General features: G+C 58.5%; 5 protein-coding genes across 5 annotated transcripts; 2 read left to right on the top strand and 3 right to left on the bottom strand.

Moving 5' to 3' along the window:
• Positions 1-2,087: 2,087 nt before the first annotated feature.
• CH63R_07094 (Integral membrane protein) lies at positions 2,088-4,014 on the bottom strand (the record flags this gene model as incomplete). The annotated part of the gene is made up of 4 exons (XM_018302069.1): positions 2,088-2,754; positions 2,898-3,373; positions 3,520-3,624; positions 3,697-4,014. The coding sequence occupies 4 exons, from the start codon at positions 4,012-4,014 to the stop codon at positions 2,088-2,090; spliced, it is 1,566 nt and encodes a 521-aa protein (XP_018156847.1).
• A 5,425-nt stretch (positions 4,015-9,439) lies between these two features.
• On the top strand, positions 9,440-11,999 carry CH63R_07093 (C6 zinc finger domain-containing protein; the record flags this gene model as incomplete). The annotated part of the gene is made up of 4 exons (XM_018302068.1): positions 9,440-10,548; positions 10,655-10,953; positions 11,100-11,287; positions 11,412-11,999. The coding sequence occupies 4 exons, from the start codon at positions 9,440-9,442 to the stop codon at positions 11,997-11,999; spliced, it is 2,184 nt and encodes a 727-aa protein (XP_018156846.1).
• Positions 12,000-14,463: 2,464 nt separating this feature from the next.
• Positions 14,464-15,444, bottom strand: CH63R_07092 (Transaldolase b; the record flags this gene model as incomplete). Its single annotated transcript, XM_018302067.1, has 4 exons — positions 14,464-14,639; positions 14,739-15,048; positions 15,153-15,337; positions 15,396-15,444. The coding sequence occupies 4 exons, from the start codon at positions 15,442-15,444 to the stop codon at positions 14,464-14,466; spliced, it is 720 nt and encodes a 239-aa protein (XP_018156845.1).
• A 1,308-nt stretch (positions 15,445-16,752) lies between these two features.
• CH63R_07091 (Sugar transporter) lies at positions 16,753-18,848 on the top strand (the record flags this gene model as incomplete). The annotated part of the gene is made up of 5 exons (XM_018302066.1): positions 16,753-16,853; positions 16,950-17,722; positions 17,811-18,350; positions 18,405-18,630; positions 18,695-18,848. 5 exons carry the CDS (start codon positions 16,753-16,755, stop codon positions 18,846-18,848), a joined length of 1,794 nt encoding a protein of 597 aa, XP_018156844.1.
• Positions 18,849-19,191: 343 nt separating this feature from the next.
• Positions 19,192-19,449, bottom strand: CH63R_07090 (uncharacterized protein; the record flags this gene model as incomplete). Its single annotated transcript, XM_018302065.1, has 1 exon — positions 19,192-19,449. The coding sequence occupies one exon, from the start codon at positions 19,447-19,449 to the stop codon at positions 19,192-19,194; it is 258 nt and encodes an 85-aa protein (XP_018156843.1).
• Between the last annotated feature and the right edge of the window lie 181 nt (positions 19,450-19,630).

Genomic DNA, 19,630 nt, shown 5'->3' with positions numbered 1-19,630 from the left:
CGACGGAATGGAAGGTGGGAGCCGCCGCCACAAAAAAAAACAAATAACAACGGTTCTCTATCCAATGTGACGATGTCGCGATGCGGAGCACGACTGCCCGAAGAAGCAGGTGTCTATCGGAGGTGGCCCGCTCGGCACTCGATATCACGAATCATCACGAATCAGCGGCTCCGAGGCCCCGGCCCGGCAGTCCACCATCCTTCGCCGCTGCAATTTGCCTGCATACCCGCTTCGGGCTTGGCGGACAGGCATCTTTAGGGGGAGGGGGGGGGGGGGGGGGGGGTAAAGGAGGAGGGATGACTGGGCGGGTACACACATGAATCGAGAGGGGATGGGGTTACAGAGGGAACTAACTTGTAAAGAGCGCCGAGAGGCAAATCGTATCGGACGGGTATCCGCAAGCGTATGTGTTGCCAAGCGCGCGCGTTGTAACGCTCCCGCATATCGAGCCAGCATCACCGCCAGGCGGTGCCAAGTCACCGTCGTCATCCCCAGCTTGCGCGCCGATTCACCTTCTCGAAAGAATCATCTTGGGTGGCATCTGGTGGATGGCGTCAAGAGATTGCGTTTGTGCGAGATAGGAGGGAGAGAGAGGGGAGAGTCGGTCAAAGTGCCGCATGGCCGCGGCCACGGGGCTTGGAGATGAAGCCAGTAACTCCGCGCCAATCGCATTCGCAGTATCCGTACATCCATCTAAAATATAGCCAAGACCCGTGTTACCCGGCTTTTTCTGGGTTTTGTGTCGGCCCGTGGAAGAATCCCAGCCGCTATGGAGGAGAGTATCATGGAGGAGAGTATCGCGGCGTAGCCCCCCCCCCCCAGTGCATAATGATTACCACAACTCTTTTCACAATCCCAAAATTACACTGACTAGCAGTCCTTGCCACGGACTACCTGTGTTTACTCGCTAGTTGCTGCCAAAGACTGAAAACTACTTGGGTCAAGAACTCGAGATGTGACTCGACTCAAGTGTCCTACCTGTCGTGACTCGTTTCGAAGCAGCCACGAACAACAAAGTTGCAGCATCGAGACTAAGCTCAGAAGAACAGACACAAAACCAAAAACACGTCTACTTGACAGAAAGCCCATGTCTCCCTTGCTCGATCCACGAATGAGGCTCCCATGCCGGTGATACTCTTCTTTTGCGTCGCGCCGTCTGGACCCACCACAACTGTAAGCCCCCGCAGAATAAGGTACTGGCTTCTGGAGACCTGGGAGATGATCGAGTTCCTGAACTGGAAAACTTGCTCAACCTTAAGACGACTTCACGCCAGCGATGGAAAACAAGGGGGGGGGGGGCATTTGGGCTCGGCGTGCATGGAAACGCTGCATGTGAGCATGCGCGATGGGGGATTGGCCGTTGCTATTGCATGTCAGCCACCCAGAACCGATGCTGCAAAGCGCAAGCTGCTGCTTGGAACCGATGTAGATGTCCGATGCAAATGTCCTCTTGAGGAATGCTAAGGGGCTGTCCTAGGTTACCTTGGATCTGTTTTATCTGAACAGCTATGGATGCCCAGTCGGCACTGCCTCCTCCGTCACCGTACTTGGGGCTGTGTTGCGAATAGAATCAATATCCAGTTTGCGAGCATCGGGAAAGACTGTGAAAGCGCTTCCAACACGGTTTGGAGCCGACAAGATTCCAACTGTCTCGTCACCTCGGAAAACAAACGCAATGTCACCTTCAACCCCCCCTTTAGGATTTTCAGTAATAAATCTTTGCCCTGGTTGAACAAGTCCTCTGCATGAGAAAGTCCCGAAGAGGCTGCGGCCGGAGCCAAAGCCGGGGGGGGTTCCTCTCTCAATTACACTATTGATGCGGTCGTTATCCACGACTGCTACCACTTACTACTGCTACTTCCATCCCCGTCTCCAGATGTAATCCAATGAATTCGCTTTCGTTGTCGCTGGCAAACCGACCATGCGTGTGCGTGCTGTCTATATCGTCCATCTCCCCTCAGCATGCGTTGCCTCAACAATCTCATCCCGCGAGATCTGGGTATCTTCCTTTTGTCCCCCTTTTTTGCGAAATAAACCCGGTGTAAAAACCAAGAACCCGACGCCCGCTCTCTCTCTCTCTCTCTCTTTCAAACGTGCTTCAGGCTCCCCCAATCCGACGACGAGTGCGTCCTCAGCTCGAGCCGGGGGGGGCCGCCGTCTTCCGGTATGGACGGCAGCCGGCCCCGGGGCACCGTTACCTCCCAGGCGGCCTCCCAGGACTTCCTCGCCTCGATCTCGTGGCGCTGCCAGTTCGGCGTGCCCCCCCTCCCGGATCCCCGGCCGGAGGAGCCCTCTGTCCCCGGTGCGAGCCACCCCTCGCGTCGGCCGTCGATCGAGTTCGCCCGGGGATTGTAGACCCGGTCATCGTGGGTGTCGTTGTTGTCGTTGTTTTCGTTGTTGTCGTTGTTGTTGTCGTTGTTGTTCGGCTCGCTCTGGACCTCCAACTCCTCCTTGGGCGCCGTCGTCCCCATCGGCTGGCCGGTCAGGATCGCCAGCTCCGTGTCGAAGTTGGTTCGGTAGTTCGGGCTGGGCTCCCGCTCCGACATGGCGGCCTCGGTGCGCGCCGACCTCGTCTGCTTCTTGGTCGTCATGATACTCCACATGTACGACGAGTGCGTGGGCTTCGGTCTGGCTTTGTGCGCCGTTCGCGGGAGGTTGCCCGTCGGCTTCGGCTCGTTTCTTCGTATACGTTCGTAGAGGATGTTGGTCGACGGCAGACACGCGCAGACGACGCCAATCACAATCTCCAGTGCCCTGTTTGCAACGCCTCGTTTGTCAGCTGTTGGGGAATCGGGTTTTTTTGGGTGTTGGATGTAGAACGGAAACGTCTTCCTCCATCCCCCCCCCCACCCCCCCCCCCCCCCTCTCTCTCCCACAGGCGCGCGCACACAACTTACGTTACAATGTCCAGCACAACAAAATCGGCCGTCACGTCGGTGGACCCGAGGAACTGTACGACGAGGTACATGCGGAAGACGGTCACGGCCGTGGCGATGCCCCCCGCGCCGAGGAGCGTCAGGATCTTGAGCTTCTTCCGCAGGGGCATGCGCAGGCCCCAGAGCAGCGGGATCGGGAGGGCGAGGATGGCGAAGTCGGTGATGATGGCCAGGCTCAGGTCGGCGATGAAGACCTTGCGCTGGTTCAGGCACGTGGGGTTCGGCGTCTTGGGGTCCCAGAAGGCCGAGATCGGCAGGCAGATGATGACCTTGATCGTCTGCAGGGGGATGTAGCAGATGAGGAGGATGACGATGAAGATGCGGATGCCGCGCGAGGTCCGCTCGTGGACCTCAAAGACGCGTGCTTCGAAGAGAAGCAGCGTTACCTTTGTGAAATATGCCGCCGGGATGTAGACGATGGAACTTGCGTAGAGCCACTGCCCAAAGACCGCGTCAGCTTTCTCTGTCCGTCTGTCTGTCTTTATCTCTCTCTCTTTCTCACTCCCTCTCTCTCTCTCTATCTCTCTCTCTCTCTCTCTCTCTCTCTTCATCTGGTGGTTGCGACGGCTGGAGTACGTCTTACCCGCATCACTTCCTGGTACGACTCTTTGGTCAGCTCCCAGGCATGATACCCTTCGCCGTAATGTGCCATGACAAACACCGTCGCAATATATAACATGATGAGAGCCTGCTACGGTCAGTATGGCGGGTCTTGCCTCCGAAGCAAACCCGGGGATGTCCGCGAGACGTTCAAACTCACATACGAAAGCACACATGTGTCTGGTGACATATCTAGGTCAGTCTCAAATGTCTCAATGTCGTGTTGGCCGTCTTCATCCCTCCAAACCGCCACGCGGTGACCTTTCATGGGAATATACATACAGTCTTCTGGCAAAAGCGGAGTCGTCAAGGAGAACTTCACGTATGTCCTGATCCCGATGAACAGCGTCGTGACGGCGGCCATGACGCTCATCGAGGCAACGTTCAGCGTCCATCCGGCGTCCCGAGGGTTCTCGAAGTTGGGGATGACGCCCGGCGGGGCGGGGAACGCCCCTACCGGGCTCGTGTCGTTGCTCATTGTGTCCTCGATCGCTCTACATGAGCCATGAGCCGTACGAGGAGGCTCATCGCTTCACGGTCGTCGGGTGGTAACTTTTTTGCTTTTTTTTCTGTGTGTCTCCCTTTGTCCTTTCTTTCTTCCTTTCCTTCTTCTCTCTTCCTTTTCGGTGTGTGTGTGTGTGTGTGTGTGTGTGTCGCAGAAGGAAAACTCTGTATCTGGTAAATGCGGGAGGCGATAAAAACAAACCAAAAAACCTGAATATCCTTCTCGACGGCGATGGGGGCCCCCGAGTTAAAGCCAGCAACACTCAGCAACGGAACGGGACGGCTGCCAAGACGCTAAATAAAAAGAAAGACCCCCAAGCCTGTCGACATACTGTAAAAAGAGGAGGGACGAGTCCCGTACTGGTCCCTGACTCGCCCTCGGGCTCCCTTACCCCTGGATAGAGTTCGTCGAGTGTTGGGCGGTCGGACATTCTAATGGATGGTCGAGGCGCGAAGCAAGCCTGGCGCGGTGGGGTGATGAACAACGGGCGAAACTCTGAAGATTCCCAAGAGTCCCAGGTGACACGAGGCAATCCTGGCGGCGTGGCCTGTGAGAGGTGTGAGAGGTGTGAGAGGCGGGAGGAGGAGGAGAAGAAGGCGGTATACATCGTAGGGCACTCGGAGAGAATTACGTAAATACTCTACAAGGAGAAAGTAGGCGCCTCTTCATCTTCGTCTAACCCTTAGATGGCAGGAAGCTATGGGCTCCGAGCAATGATTCAGGGACTTCGAAGCGGCGCTTGCTTACCGAATCTGGTTTTGGTCTGGAAGCCATTTCCCGAGTTTTTGTGTGTTGGAGTCCTTAGTTTGAGATCACGGCGGGGCTGGGCCTACATCATACAAATCGGTACTACAGACTACTGGAACTAACTAGGGATCTTAGGGTAATCCTCTGGAAAACTGCAAATCCTAATCAAGGGGCAGGGGTGCGGTGCCCGATGGAGGTGGAAATTGGTATGCCTTTGGGGGGGGGCAGGCAAGTAAACCAAAGCCAGCCTTACTTGCTTGCTCGAGCAAGAGGCTTGGAGGCGCAGCGGCCGGTGACATGTAAAGACGGCTTGTGACATGCCCTTTTTAGTTTGGCCCTGATCCAAAAGCGTTCTAGAATCCTTGCGGATCGCCCGTTCCGGGGGGGACACTCGGTCGGGACTTTCTCCTGACAGTACTCTTGTCTGTACTCGTATATCGTAGCATCGTACGGAGCGTTTCTCCAAGGTTTCGGGTACGGGGTTGTCTTGTCTGTGTGTACGATGTATGCTATGGTTTTAGCCTGCAATGTATGCCGGTTTCCACCATTCACAGTCTCTGCTTACGCCCCCCTTCATACCAGTTTCTCGTTCGCCTCAAGGCGCGCCAACAACGGCTTTTTCTTTGTTCGTTGCGCTGGGGGTTTTTTTGCCTAGCGGGCTTACAAACTTCAGCTACAGCAGGGCATATGGGGGAAAACAAAAGCGAAACCGACCTGGCGAAGAAGAGAGAGGGAGAGAGGAGAGGCCAAGAAGAAAAGACACGCAACCCGTCGGCCGAGGGAACGAACGATTCACCTTTTGATCCTACAACCTCGGTACACTGCTGCTTACCGTCTGTGCCACGTTGTTTCAGCGCGCAACAAAACAACAACAACAACAACAACAACAAGTGTCACGGCTTCAAGACAGGAACTCCGCCCTACGTCCATCCAGTCCCATCCAACGCGCCGCCCATCTCGACGCGCTTAGCAGCCCAACCCCAAGTCGAGCAGCGCTTGACCTGGCACGGAGTCTGTCCGTATCGCGGGCGCTGCGGAATTGGGCAAAACTCTCTTGTTGGATTCGATTCGCTTTCGTTGTCGGGCGCCTCCAATCTCCAATCTGAGCCAAGGTTGAACTCTATCTGCACAACCTTGGACCGCATTTGGCGTTGGCGATTGGCTTTTCACACGAAGAGCTGCATTGCCATGAATATGTTACTTTTTTTTCTCCCTCTTTATCCTGTCCCCCCCCCCCCCCCCCTGATGCCGGTGCGGAGGAAAGGCAACTCTATTGAGTTACCGACGGAGGACGGAGGTAGAGATGGACCCCAACGCGTCCGAACTGATTCGACGAACATGAACCCTGCAAAGGGGAACGGTACTACTGCTGCCGGTCATGACTCTCAAGTTCAAGCCGGATTGCTGCCGTGTGCTGCGATCATACATCAAAAGGGAAAAGGCACGCCGCCTGGGCCTCAGCAAGGACATCGTTCTTCTCCTCCATATTCGAACTAACACGCAACATCTCCCCCGTTGGGTGTCTGTCTGTCGCCCCCCCCCCCCCCCCCCCCCCCCCTCCCCTCCCCCCCCATACAGGATACAGGCTGCAACCCGGTTCCCCGAACGAACCTTGTTTGACCGACACGACCAATCGCCGTCGCAGGAGAAGACGCCGAACCTTGCTTGGCCTGGAATCAAGAAACAAAACAGCCTTTTTCGGCCTCCGCCTCGGCCGTTCTCGGCTCCTCCGCCCCCGCCCCTCCGCGGGAGTGCGGGAGGGCCACCCACCCACCTGGGATGTGCCTGTACCCGCCCGCCGACTCTGCAACCTGCGATGCTGAGAGAGCCACAACCTTTGGACGGCACTAGAGATATTCGCCTAAGTAGGTACATTGCAGTTGTTTGTGTGTGTGTGTGTGTGTGTGTGTGTGTGACGATGTACGCAGTTGAGAGTCAACCCATACGCCCGCTGCTTGCCGGCGGCGGGTGACGATGAAAGTTAGTGCCACCACTGCGTACGTGATTGAGCATGCCCCTTTTCCGATGACTTTCTACTTGTACTCTGGTGGCAGGCAAAGGAAAGGTTTGTTCCGAGTTGTCGGATACCGTAGAGTGTAAAGTTGCACACCAAACCCATATACACCAAACCCATATACACCATACCCACATACACCATGCCCATATACACCATGCCCAACTCGGCGACCGTACGATGGCATCTGGCTGCTCTCACGCACGTCCTCAATCCGCTTTTTCCCAGATGTGGTCGCCGGCTCGATCTGACGACAAGGGCCAGGGCCAGGGCCAGTCACGGCCCCAAGCCTTGTACGATACCCTGTTGTAACCGGCAGGCAGAAGTTATGGTATTCAAGCAGGAACTCGCTCCCTTTTTGGCCTGTGTTGTTTCCTAGCCATACTAATTGTATTGGAAAATTAATGGGTCTACTTGGGCATGATATACAAGGTAATGTGAGAGCGTGTGTGGCTGCGCAGAGACCGAAGGCTAGACCGGGTGAGAGAGAGTTAAACTACGCCTTTGGCCGTCTTGTGTGGCCTACCTGTACGGTGCGGCCGTGTAAGCCTCAAGCCGAGCCCGATCTTGGACGCGCAGCCTGGCCTGTCAAACACGGTGAGTGTGGGCGATCGGCGGTTGTATCTGGAAATGTGATCGAGGTTGCCGGCCACATATCTCAAAGGGTTCCCCGGACGACATGTTTCACAGATCTACTCCAGGTGCTGTTTGCGGGCTTCGGCAACTAGTCCATCCGATGGTTCCTGGGATCGCGCAATGTGAACAAGGATCTACCTTGTTTCTCGACGGCGTCTATACCCTACCTAACTCCGTCGCATTCGCAATCTAGAATAGGGGTGTCAGATGCCAGTAGCGTAAAGTCAGAGAATCAACAACAGCGCAGGTGATACGATACGTCTGCATACAGGAACTGCCACTTACGAGCCGACTTTGGGAATCAGCGGCTGTCGTCAAAGTCGAAAAGGGGGGGGGGGCCTCGATTACCGTCCCGGGATGAAAATGACTAGCGAGTAGTCCAGAAACGTCCTCCCTCCGGGCAAGGCAACTGGGCTGAAAACCCAAGATGGGCATGGGGATAAGCACACGTCAAATCAGACGAGTCAGTCGTCAGTGGGCCGTAGCCGCCGGTGGGAGCTTATCAGTCGAGAGGAACCTTCCCGAGTGAACTTCCCAAGACGTCCTAGACAAGCGGGCGCGAGTCGAGGTTTGGGTGCGGGGGAGAGTTTCCTTACTCATGGGTTCGTGGGAATTTCTTCGATATTGACCCGACGACAGTCCGCACAAAAGTCCGCGAGGAGCCTTTTCGGGTGGTCACGAAAGGCCGGAAAACTCTCTGTTAGGCTCGGCGGCTGATCAAAATGCGGCTCGAGAGCACAACACATACTGTTGCGGCCATGGCATTAGGTCTTGTTTTGCTAAGTGGCTGGTTTCTTTCGAGGTCGGTGAATGAATCAGTCCGGCGGCACCAAGTCGGCAAATTCCCCGTTGACCGGCCGGATGAGCCTCCGCGTAGAAACTATGTTCGTGATATCTGTGCCTTTTCATTCAGACGAACCTAGGAAGTACGTAAAAGGACAGAAATGGTCCTTACGGGGCCTTATCAGACACCCCAAAGATACAGGCAGTGGTGGACGCCGGCGTGCCGTTGTTGGAAGAATTCCTGTTTTGGTCAGCTTTCTCTCTGCAGGCGTTTCAGGACGTCGTCGCAGTCGGCTTGATACTCTGTAACGTATGTTCTTGGAGGAAAGAAAACAGGACTGGACTGAAATACACTCTACTCTCGAGGCCGATTCCACGGTCTGTAGCGACTTACGGTTCGCTGGTGAGAGCTTGACTGAGCCCACAAGATGAACCGCCTTTCCCCTCCTTTACGTTCCCGCTGACGACCAACTCGAGGTCGCTTGCAGTGTACCTGCCGGCCAACCCGTAACGTATATGGCAGACCATGCTGTGCAAGAGAGAGAGCCACGCCGGCTCCGTGCCGACGGCTCCGAAGTGTCGTCCCGTTCGGCACGGGCCCGGCCGTTTGCTGCATTGGGACCCAACGGCCAATCAGGTTATGCAGAAGATACGGACGGGCCCTTGTAAGCGGACGAGGTGGCCCCGTATATGTTGACTTGGATCTGTATCCATCAAACACCCCAAGAGACAAGTTGGATATCACCTCAAGGGCTGCCCTACCCCGCGGCTTATGAACTTTTTCATGCTTCTCCATGCTCTCTGCTGTCTCCGTCCCCCTCCCGCGGCCTTGTATGTTTATCAAAGAGTCTCTTCTACCGGTGGATCCCGGAACAGCGGAGCCGGCAACGCGGACTTAAACCGGCGTTCCGGAAATGCGGAATTACGGAATTACGTCAATGCTCACAATCACTGAGCCCGCCACGGAATCGTCACTTTTTCTTCTTCTTCTTCCCCATATTCACAAACCCCCGTAACCGAGAAGCAGCCACGGAAATTCCTCCTCGGACTTGAGGAGTTATCCTTCCCTTCACTTCCGTTCTTTCTGAGCTCTCCAGGGTGGATGATCTTCCCTGTTGAGTTGAGTTGAGCCTCAGCACCCCGGACGGACCGGGTCTATCCATCCATCCATCAAATCATATCTGCGGGTCACGCTTCCTATCTCGGAGATAGTAGCAAATGCAGTCGTCCAACAGCAAGTTCGGCGGCAAGATCCCCAAGGCCTGCGAGCCGTGCCGGCGTCGCAAGGTCAAGTGCTCCGGCCACAAGCCCTGCCGCCAGTGCGAGAACAAGCCGTCCGACTGCGCCTACCGGCTCAAGCCGCGCGTCCGGCTGTCGACAAAGCGGGCCACGCCGGCGCCGCCCCTCCCGGTGAACGCCGAGACCGCCGCGTCGGGCAACGGCGCCGTCGTCGGCACGCCGGGCTCCGATCACGCCGGCCGCCGGGACGACCACGCAGCAGCCGCCGCCTCACACCGGTCGGCCGAGGAGGAGGAGCGCCACCACCAGCACGTCGCGCAGACGGAGGTCTACCACAGCGTCGCCGCCGCCCACCACGCGCCCAAGTCCACCGACAGCTCGCAGCTCTTCTACGGGCCCTCGTCCAACTCGGCCTTCCTGCAGCAGATCCACCGCGGCCTCCTGTCCGCCGGCCACCAGTACGGCCAGAACCACGCCCGGGACGTCCAGGAGGGCGGGCCCGGGCTCGACATGTTCATGCAGCGCAACATCTTCTTCGGCATGCCGCTCAAGATCAACCTCGAGCAGCAGCCGGCGCAGCCCGCCGCGGCCTGCTGCCCCGTCTCGCCGGCGCAGGCGGCCGAGTTCGTCCGGCAGTTCAAGAACACGCACCTCGCGACCCTGCCCTTCTTCACGCCGTGCGAGCTCGACGAGATGCTCCCGGCGCTGTTTGTCCGCCACGGAGCGGACACTCCTGCCGCTGCCGCCGCCGTCCAGCCCCAGCGGCGGACCGTCTTCCTCGCCGCCCTCGCCCTGGGGGCGCTGAGCACCCCGCAGACCGACGCCGCCGAGTCGCTCTTCGTGCACGCCAGGAGGGAGGCCGTCGTCTACGAGGACGCCGTCACGCTGCCCATGATCCAGTTCTCCATCCTCATGGCGCACTACCAGCTGAGCATGGGCCGCCCGAACTCGGCCTACCTGCACAACGGTACCGCGTGCCGCAAGGCCCTGGCGATGGGCCTACACGCGGGGACCACGGGCGCCATATCCCGGAAAGAGGAGGTCCAGGGGAGGCTCGTGACGCTTTGGTCTCTGTACTTCCTTGAGATGTGAGTCCTCCTTTTTTCTTTTTCTTTTTCTTTTCAATTTTCTTCTTCTCTCTCAGCTGCCAAACGATCTATCTGAGCGACTGACGCGAACGCAACTCTCCCTTAGTTGGCTCAGCCTGGTGGTCGGCCGGCGCAGCATGATGAAGAAGTCCGACTTCGACTCGTGCCCGTACCCCGACGGCCAGCCGACGCTGATGGCGCTCTGCCAGTTCGCCAGCGTCATCGAGGAGACCATCGAGTCCATCTACGACCGGAGGACCGACTCGCTCCGGCAGCTCTACGGCAAGGCCGAGAAGCTGCACGGCCAACTCCGCCAGTACGGCGACAAATGGAGTCTGGGGTCCTCGGCGAGCGTGCAGAGGGGGGACGCGTGGAACGCCGAGACCAGTCTTCTGCTGCACAACAGTGAGTGCAAACACCCCCCCAAACCCCCCCTTGCGGACCACTAGGACGTTTCTTCGTCGGTTCGGTTCGGTTCGGTTGTGAAGTGACGTGATGTGCTGATACGAAACCAACACCGCCGGTGGTGGTGGTGTTGTTGGTGATATTAGTCTATTTCCACGTCATCCTCATCATCTTCCGCCCCTTCTTGATCGCCGAAGCCGCCCTCCAGTCCGGCCAAGGGTCCGTCGGCGTGGGCGACATCTGGCTCCGGCAGGCCTGCAGACACGCGACGGACGCCGCGCAGGACGCCCTCGCTTTCACGCACAACATGCTCCGTGGACCGGAAGAGTGCAAGGTAACGCGTGTCTCCTCCTCTGATACACTCTTCCCCCCCTCCTCCCTCCCCCCCTCCTTGACAAACCGTCATCTCAGAGTCTGTGACTGATCACTTTTTTCTCTCTCTTTTCCCCCCCCCGCAGACACGCCGGTACCTCGCCTTCTTCATCGAGTCCTCCTGTGCCGTCCTATTATACGACAGCCTCCGCCACCCGTCGAAGCACCCGCACAACCTCGAGTTCATCCAGACGGCCGTCTCCTGCCTCCGCGCCCTCGTCGGCGACGAGCCCGTCACCAACGCCATCCGCTCCATCAAGCGCATCGTCTGGGCTGTCGAGCAGTCCATCGACGCGTCCAAGTCGACGGCCTCCCTCATGGACGCCGCGTCGTCCGCCGACTCGTCGCCCGCGTGGATCCCCGACAACCACCGGTTCCCGACCAACATCCAGTTCCCGTCGCTCGAGGAGAACAGGGGGGGCGCCGCCGGGGCCGCCGGGGCCGCCGGGAGCGGGACGGGCGGGGCAGCCACCGCCTCGGACGACCTCATCTTCTTCAGCAACAGGGCGTCGTATCGCCCGCAGCAGCCGGAGGAGCCCCTGGCGGATTACGCCATGCCGTCTATGCCGGGCGCGGTGAATCCCTTCTCCGACTTGAACTTTGACGTCTTAACGACGGACCTGTTCAACTTCTTCCCCGTGGACATGAGCGCCGCGCCATCGGGGCACGGATGAAGGGGGGGGATTCGTCAGAGTCAGAGTAGATAGAACGGTAATGACGGCTCACAGCTGGTTCGAGTCATGTTGATACAGGACACCAAGCTGTAAATGCCTTTCGTAGTCCGTTCACGAGGTAAAGATCCAGACTCCATCCCATGCCATGACCGCTCGGATCGTTGTCCTGCGGGGGACCCAAGTCCAATTCAACATTGCGTGTGACAACAAGAGACGACAGTTTCAAGGAAGAAGTTGCAGTCGGCACCTCGGGCTTTGCAGCTCATGAGTCAGTTGCACCTCGTTATGCAAGGCAGAGAGTGCCGAGGTCATCAAGCTTTGTAGGGGACGATTCAACCGACTGGTATCGACCGGTCCCAACCCAACATTGCCGTGTAATTCCTGACGTGCGGGGTGTGTAGAGAAGAATACCAGGGATCCCTGCCATTAGAGACCAGCCTCGGGGACAGACAAACAATCGAGGTCCAGTGACTCCAGTCCAGGTGTCTTCCGTCTTCGTCTTACCTCGGGCCTCGATCCGACAACTGACGGTCCGACTTCTTTGCCCAAGCGTCAAGCAACATCGCAAACCCCTCCCCGAGGCAAATTCATTCGTTGGTCATCTCGCCATCTCCTGTCCAAGGCACACAGTTGACTGTCCATCGATAACAAGGGGGGGAGGGGATATCTGCATACCTCATTCATCGTTTTCCCTGCGTAAAATCCGTGACTCTGCCTCGGATGGGTGGTGGGTGACAGAGCCTCCTACATGGATAACAATACGACCGCGCCGCCCGAGGCTGCTTCGACGAGGAAGTCCACCAAGAAGCGCGTCAGGAACTTCTCCCCCGAAGACAGAGCCGCCCACCGCATCTTCGAAAGGGGCCGCCGCGAGGCCTTCAAGGAGCGCCTGACGGTGAGAACTAACCCCACCCCTCCCCCTCTTTATATGTGTGGTTATGGTAGCCGGCCGCGGCTGACTTTTGCTTGATACATGTCATGTGATATATCTCTCTTCTTCTTTGCTGACGAGCGCAGGAACTCGCGGGCCAGCTCCCCGGCCTCGCGGAAGCGGACCCCAGGCACCTCTCGAAGCACGTCGTCGTCGACGAGAGCATAGCCCGCCACAAGCTGCTGGAGAGCCGCTGCCTCGAGACCCTCTACGACATCCGGTCCCTGGTGCGGGAGCGCGACGAGCTGCTGGCCGAGGTGAACCTGTGGAGGCACGGCGCCGGTACCGCTCCGCGGCGACCACAGACCGTCTGCCGTGTTGAAGGGCTGGTCGAGACGGAGAAGGAGTCTCAGCGGCGCCCCTCGGCCGCCCATGCGTGGAGGTGTCCGGAGCAAAATGGGGGGTCGTCTGGCGGCCGCAGCCAGGACAGGACGGGACCGGATGAAGTCACCATCGAAGCATCTCATATCCCCCGGATTCTCCCTGCGGAACCGGCTCTAGAACCCCATGCCCTCTCGCGCTTGGACGGCCTCCTACTGAACACGTCCTGGTCTGGTCCTCCTCCCGCCCAGCCGCCGTCAACAACAGCCTTCCCCTCGGAGCCCCCTCCCATGACGATGCCAAACCATCATGTCCCGTTGGGAACAAACGCGGCAATACCAGACGTCCCCTTATCGGCAACCACTACATCCAGTGCAGATGACTATCAGATCTTTGGCGACGTCGGTCTGCACCAACAGTTGCCGCTCCTGAACATGGACTCCTTTCCTCCTCCTCCTCCTCCTCCTCCTCTAGATGCCGGGCTGTTTACCGAATCCGTCCCACTGTCACCGGGGTACATGGCCTCAACCGGTCTGGATCACGGCGTGTCACTTCAACAGCCCCAGCAATGGGTCTCATGGCACGGGTGATCTATTCATATTTGTACTCTGAAAATGTCCAACACGGCGCGAACAAACTATCGCAGCAGAAACACACACGCACACGCACCTGTCGGCCTAGAAGAAGAGACCGACCCCTAGCTCAAACCTTGCCCAGAACCTCCTCGATCTTGGCCCGGCTGCTCTCCTCGCCGCCGACAAACAGCTTCAGCGCATCCGCCAGCCGCGTCGCGGTGACGGCGTCCGCCTCGATGGCCCTCTGCAGCTCGGCGCCCCCGTCCGCGAGATAGTCGACGTCGTCGGCGCTCGCCGCCGCCGCCAGCGACTTCCCGGCCGGCGACAGGGGGTCAACGTCGACGAGCCTCCTCAGCCGCGCCGGGAGCGGCACGGCGTCCCTGTAGACGTGCGCGGGCTTCGGCACGCCCTCGCCCGGCTGCGCGGCGCCGTCGTACGGCAGCTTCGCCAGCTGGTCGAGCACCGTGTGCGAGATGGTCGCCGAGTGGCATCCCATCTCCCCGGCCGCCATGGCTTCCTTGGCCGAGATGAAGCTGAGAATGATGTCCGGGGTTAGCGAAAAAGCCTAGCTGTCGGGGGTGGGGGATTGCCCTCTCCTATACTACTCCGGTTCTCATCGTGGGTCGTGGCGGGGGCATTACCTGGCGTTCTTCACGAAAGGCTGCTCTCTCCCCGTCTGCTTGTACAGCCGCTTGTACGTCTCGATGATCTGGACGATCCGCGCCGACATGGGATGCTGCGTCGCCGGGTCCTTGACGTCGGGCCACAGCGCCTCCGGCTCGTCGTGGGCTCGCACCTCTTTTCTCCCCTCCCCTTATATCAGCACGAGACTCAACCAAAAGCCCTCCGGGCAACAAGTCAACAGAAAAGGAGGGCGGGGGGGGAAGGGGAAGGGAAAGGTCGGTCCCTCACCGTTGTAATACGGGCTGATGTATAGCATCCCCGCCTGGCTGCACGCGATGGCCTGCGGGAGCCCGAACAGCGCCGTCCCGAGCGTCGGGATGCCCTCGGACGAGAGCACCTTGGCGGCGTTCAGGGCCGCCCCCGTCGAGGGGATCTTGATGCAGTACCTGTCGCGCCCGACGCCGGCGCGGGCGAACTCGCGGTCGTACAGCCGCGCGTGGTCGAGCGTCTCCTGCGTCTTGTACGCGTTGGACGGGAGCGTCTGCAGCAGGACCCGGCCCCGGATGGAGTCGATGTTCTTCTTGCACATGAGGACGGCCTGGAAATGTTCCCCGGGGGGGTGGGGGGATGGTCAGCTTGATGCTATGGTCCTTTCTTTTGCGTAAATGTGGCAACGGTGAAAGAAGGGGTCCGACTACGCACCATTCGGGTGTAGATGGCCAGCCATCCCTCGTCCTTCAACTCCTTGGCCGTCTCCAACAAGAGGTCCCTGTTGGACGGGTGGCCGAGCTGGATATCGACCCAGAGCTGGTTGCTCGTCTGGTCGTGGGGGACGATGGGCATGCTCTTGATGTACTCGGGGTCCATCCAGTCGACGTCGACGTTGACTGTCCGCGGTCAGCAACCGAGGCTCCGAGGAGGGTGGGGAGTTTGCGCCCGTCTCACGCTGCTCTTCCAGCTTGTCGAGCCAGGTCATGACGCCTCGGCTTCCCATTTTTGTTGTAGATACTCGAGTAGAAATCTGGTCAAGTGTTGAGTTCGGGTTGCCTGTTGCAAAGATTCCGATAGGAGAGTATAGAGGTTGAGGCAATGCGGTCCAAGGCAGCCCCTTTCTTTAATACACTGGATATTCTCTTGCTGTTAGGCCATTTTGGCCGAGCACACACGGTCACATGCCCTGCGTGTGTCGAGAAGCTTACTCCTGTTTGCTGAACTCTTCTCCATGGTCCCATTCCGAACTGTTCTCGGCCAGTGGCAACACTAAGCCAAACGCTCCTCAGGATCTCAAGAAGACATACATCCTGCGGAGGGTAAACACACGCAGGGCACCAGAGACCACACGCAGGGCACTGGGCGTACACACACAGGGCAACAGGAAACCCCGCACCGCCATGCCCATGTCCCTGTTCATCGTCTGATGGTAGACTGGGGAGATGGACGTTGGAGACGGAGGATGCTCTGGGGTAAAAATTGCCCCAGTTGACGGCCCAGCGACTTTCCAGGTGCCGGCTCCCCTCGATTCGGTAGAGGAGTTTTATGGCTTCAGTCTTGCGGGTCTGTTTTCTCTCGTTTCTTATAAGCTATCACAGAATTTCTGCCACAAAAATTGCCAGTATTTTTGTGTCAACATGGGACGAGTTGAGCTGCCACCGTCTATGAGAACAATCTTCTTGGACAGGCCAAGAAGGTACAGGTAGAGCAGGAAAATAAACTCCGACGAGACAAGGGCTTCAAGTCCATACCATCGTCCTCTCTCCTTTTCCCCTCCACAAAGGGAGAAGCAAGGTTCAGAGCCAGCATCCCGTCCATGATGCCCTGCGCAGATCAACCAACTAGCGCGTCCTGCTCGCCCGTCCAATACTGTCCGGTTCCTGGACACAAGGCAGGGCGGCCCCGCACTCCTCCTCCTCATCCCGGACTAGTACAAGTATCAACCTGAGTTGCCCTGTGCAGGGACTCGCGGCATCGAGCTTTTGTCAAGGGGAACACAGGCCGGAAGGACCTTCCTACAGCCGTTCAACAGCCGATGCCACCGGGGATGCCAGACAAGCGGCGGCGAGGACGCGATAACATGTAGTTCGACCCCATGGGGAAACCGTCTTTAGAGTTGGGATGCTGGGGAGTGTAGTTGAGGTGGGTCGAGTTATAAATAAAGAGACACCATGAGTCCAAATGTCGTGATGCTAAGTCATGATCAAGCTGACCATATCTCTACCAACCACATGTAGCTCTAGTCTCCTTGATCTATCAACTTCGTTCTCTATGAGCCCGATTCTTTGACTGGCTGCAACCCCCAAGCAACATGTCTCACGCTCCCGATGTCGAGGGCGACGTCAAGTCCAAACTCGGTGTAAGCCACGTCGAGCACAGCAACGCCGACTACACCAGAAACATCGAAGCCAGGTAGGGAAACAAAACACAAAAGAAATATATATAAAAAATAGCCTCTTACCCCCCAAAGACTTACACACACTCACTCAAACACACACACACACACAGGATCCGCAACCCCCTCCTCGGCATCTCCAAGCCCGACCTGGTCGCCCAGGTCGATGCCTTCTGCCGCGAGTTCGGCTTCCCCGACAAGCAGGGCGTCTTCCTGCGCGGGGCCCTCGCCGCCCAGCACCCGGACTCGTACGCGTCGCTCGACGAGCTCACCGACGACGACAGGCGCGCCCTCGGCCGCGAAGTCACCCACCGCTGGCGCCTCCCGCGCGACCTCTACCTCAGCGTCGCCCTCTGCTCCCTCGGGTCCGCCGTGCAGGGGTGGGACAACACGGGCGCCAACGGCGCCAACCTCTCGTTCCCGCGCGAGTTCGGCATCGACGGCCCCGGCCACCAGGCCCTCGTCGGCGTCGTCAACGCCGCGCCCACCCTCTTCGGCCTCCTCAGCGCCTGGGCCGCCGACCCCATCAACGACCGCCTCGGCCGCCGCGGCACCATCTTCCTGACGGGCCTGTTCTGCGTCTTCCCCGTCCTCGCCCAGGCCTTCACCCGCAACTGGTGGGGCCTCCTGCTCTGCCGCCTCTTCATGGGCCTGGGCATGGGCGTCAAGATCTCCACCATCCCCGTCTACTCGGCCGAGGTCGCCCCCGCCGCCGTCCGCGGCGGCATCGTCACGAGCTTCCAGCTGTGGGTCGCCTTTGGCATCTTCGTCGGCTTCTGCTCCAACCTGGTCTGGTACCGCATCGGGGACCTGGCCTGGCGGTTCCAGCTCGGCGCCGCCTTCGCCCCGGCCGTCCCCGTTCTGATCTTTGTTTGGTTCTGTCCCGGTACGTTTGATGGAGATATGAAGTGTCTTCCCCCCCCTTTGCTCTCCTTTTCTAGCCTTTGACTGATGGAGGAGAAAAAAAACTTCAGAATCGCCGCGCTGGCTGATGAAAAAGGGGCGCTACCAGGACTCGTTCCGGTCCTTCTGCCGCCTGCGGAACACCGAGATGATGGCCGCCAGGGACCTGTACTACGCCCACAGGCAGCTCATCGTCGAGAAGGACGCCTTCGGCGGCCGGACCCTCCTGCGGCGCATGGCCGACCTGCTCACCGTCCCCCGCCTGCGCAGGGCCACGCTCGCCTCGTCCTGGATCGTCGTCTCCCAGCAGTTCAGCGGCATCAACATCATGGCCTTTTACTCGTCGACCATCTTCGAGCAGGCCGGCTACTCCACGCGCAACTGCCTGCTGGCCTCCATGGGCTTCGGCCTCGTCGTCTTCGTCTTCGCGTTCCCGGCCGTCTACGTCATGGACACTTTTGGCCGGAGGAACCTGCTGCTGGTCACGTTCCCCAACATGGCCTGGTGCCTCCTCGCCGCGGGCCTCTGCTTCCTGATGGACCAGGGCTCCAGCGCCAGGGTCCCGCTGATTGCCTTCTTCATCTACCTCTTCGCGGCCATGTACGGGCCCGGTGAGTGATGGCGTCTCTCCATCGTCCCCGCGAACACAACTGACAACACGGCAGGCATCGGCCCTCTGCCGTCCATCTACTTCTCCGAGGCTTTCCCCCTGTCTCACAGAGAGATCGGCTCGGCGTTCACAATCTGCGTAAACAACGCCATCGGCAGCGCCCTCACCCTGACGTTCCCCGAGCTGCTGCACAGAATCGGGCCAACCGGGGCCTTTGGCCTGTACGCCGGCCTGAACATGCTGGCCTTTGTCGTCATCTTCTTCCTGATCCCGGAGACCAAGTAAGTTGACGGTTCAGGTAACGGAATTGCGTGCTGTTCAACACGGCTGACCCGCGAACTACAGACAACTGACGTTGGAGGAGCTGGATTACATCTTTGGGGTCCCTACACGCCGCCACGCCGCTTACCAGGTCCGCACGTGGTTGCCTTGGGTCGTGAGGAGATACGTGTTCTTCGACAGGAGCGCCAAGCTTGAACCACTTTATCATCTTGAGTAAGGAGGCGCAGGTGGAGGCCGTTATTCTTTCGTGTGTTTCTGAGACAGCCGTGGTAATACCGTGTCGCGAAAAAACGACGCTGAATTCTAGCCATTAATTAACGCCTTATAAATCTCCTCATGACATACTATCACTCTTTGAGAAGCTGGTGCCGAGAGACCTACTACAAGTGGCGTTCCGGCTTGGCTGCTTGGATCCTTCCAGTGACCGGATACTCCCAACTTGGGCAGCATTGGCGTCCCCAAGATGCCGAGAGATCTTCGCTTTCTTAACCCAATGCATGTTCTTGGGACTTCAGCGTGCACAGAGATGCGGGTATCCCGACTAGTCAAAGCAGGTAGGTCTATCCCCTAGGGATACGGATACAAAAGAGGGCTGAGTTCTCCTTCCATAATGTCGATTTGCTGCCAGTGTCTTGTGTGACGCTCTTGGAGGTGAGGACACCTTCGACCATACCTAAGCCACGGCATAGCATGGCGACAACCCTCCCAGCAGCCATTTGCGGCGGCGACAAGGATGAGATTTTTCGCATGTCCAGGTCCGACTTCTTCGAGCTTGCGTTTGGGATGTCCTTGGGGCTGCTTTTGATGGCGGCATTCATCGTCCCGGTTTATCTCAGCGATCGGGGCCGGCAGCCGCAGGATGACAACAAACGTACGACGTCCCCGTCCGTCTTCCGAGAAATACAACCCGCTATCTGAAAGCACGAGTATTGACCGAATCACAACGGCTGACACCGAGACTCTCGCAGAGATATGCTCACGCGCGTCAAGGGACCCGGA

This window comes from Colletotrichum higginsianum, chromosome 5, assembly GCF_001672515.1.
Source record: "Colletotrichum higginsianum IMI 349063 chromosome 5, whole genome shotgun sequence".
Lineage (NCBI taxonomy): Eukaryota > Fungi > Ascomycota > Sordariomycetes > Glomerellales > Glomerellaceae > Colletotrichum > Colletotrichum higginsianum.
This window is presented reverse-complemented; position numbering and strand designations above follow the sequence as displayed.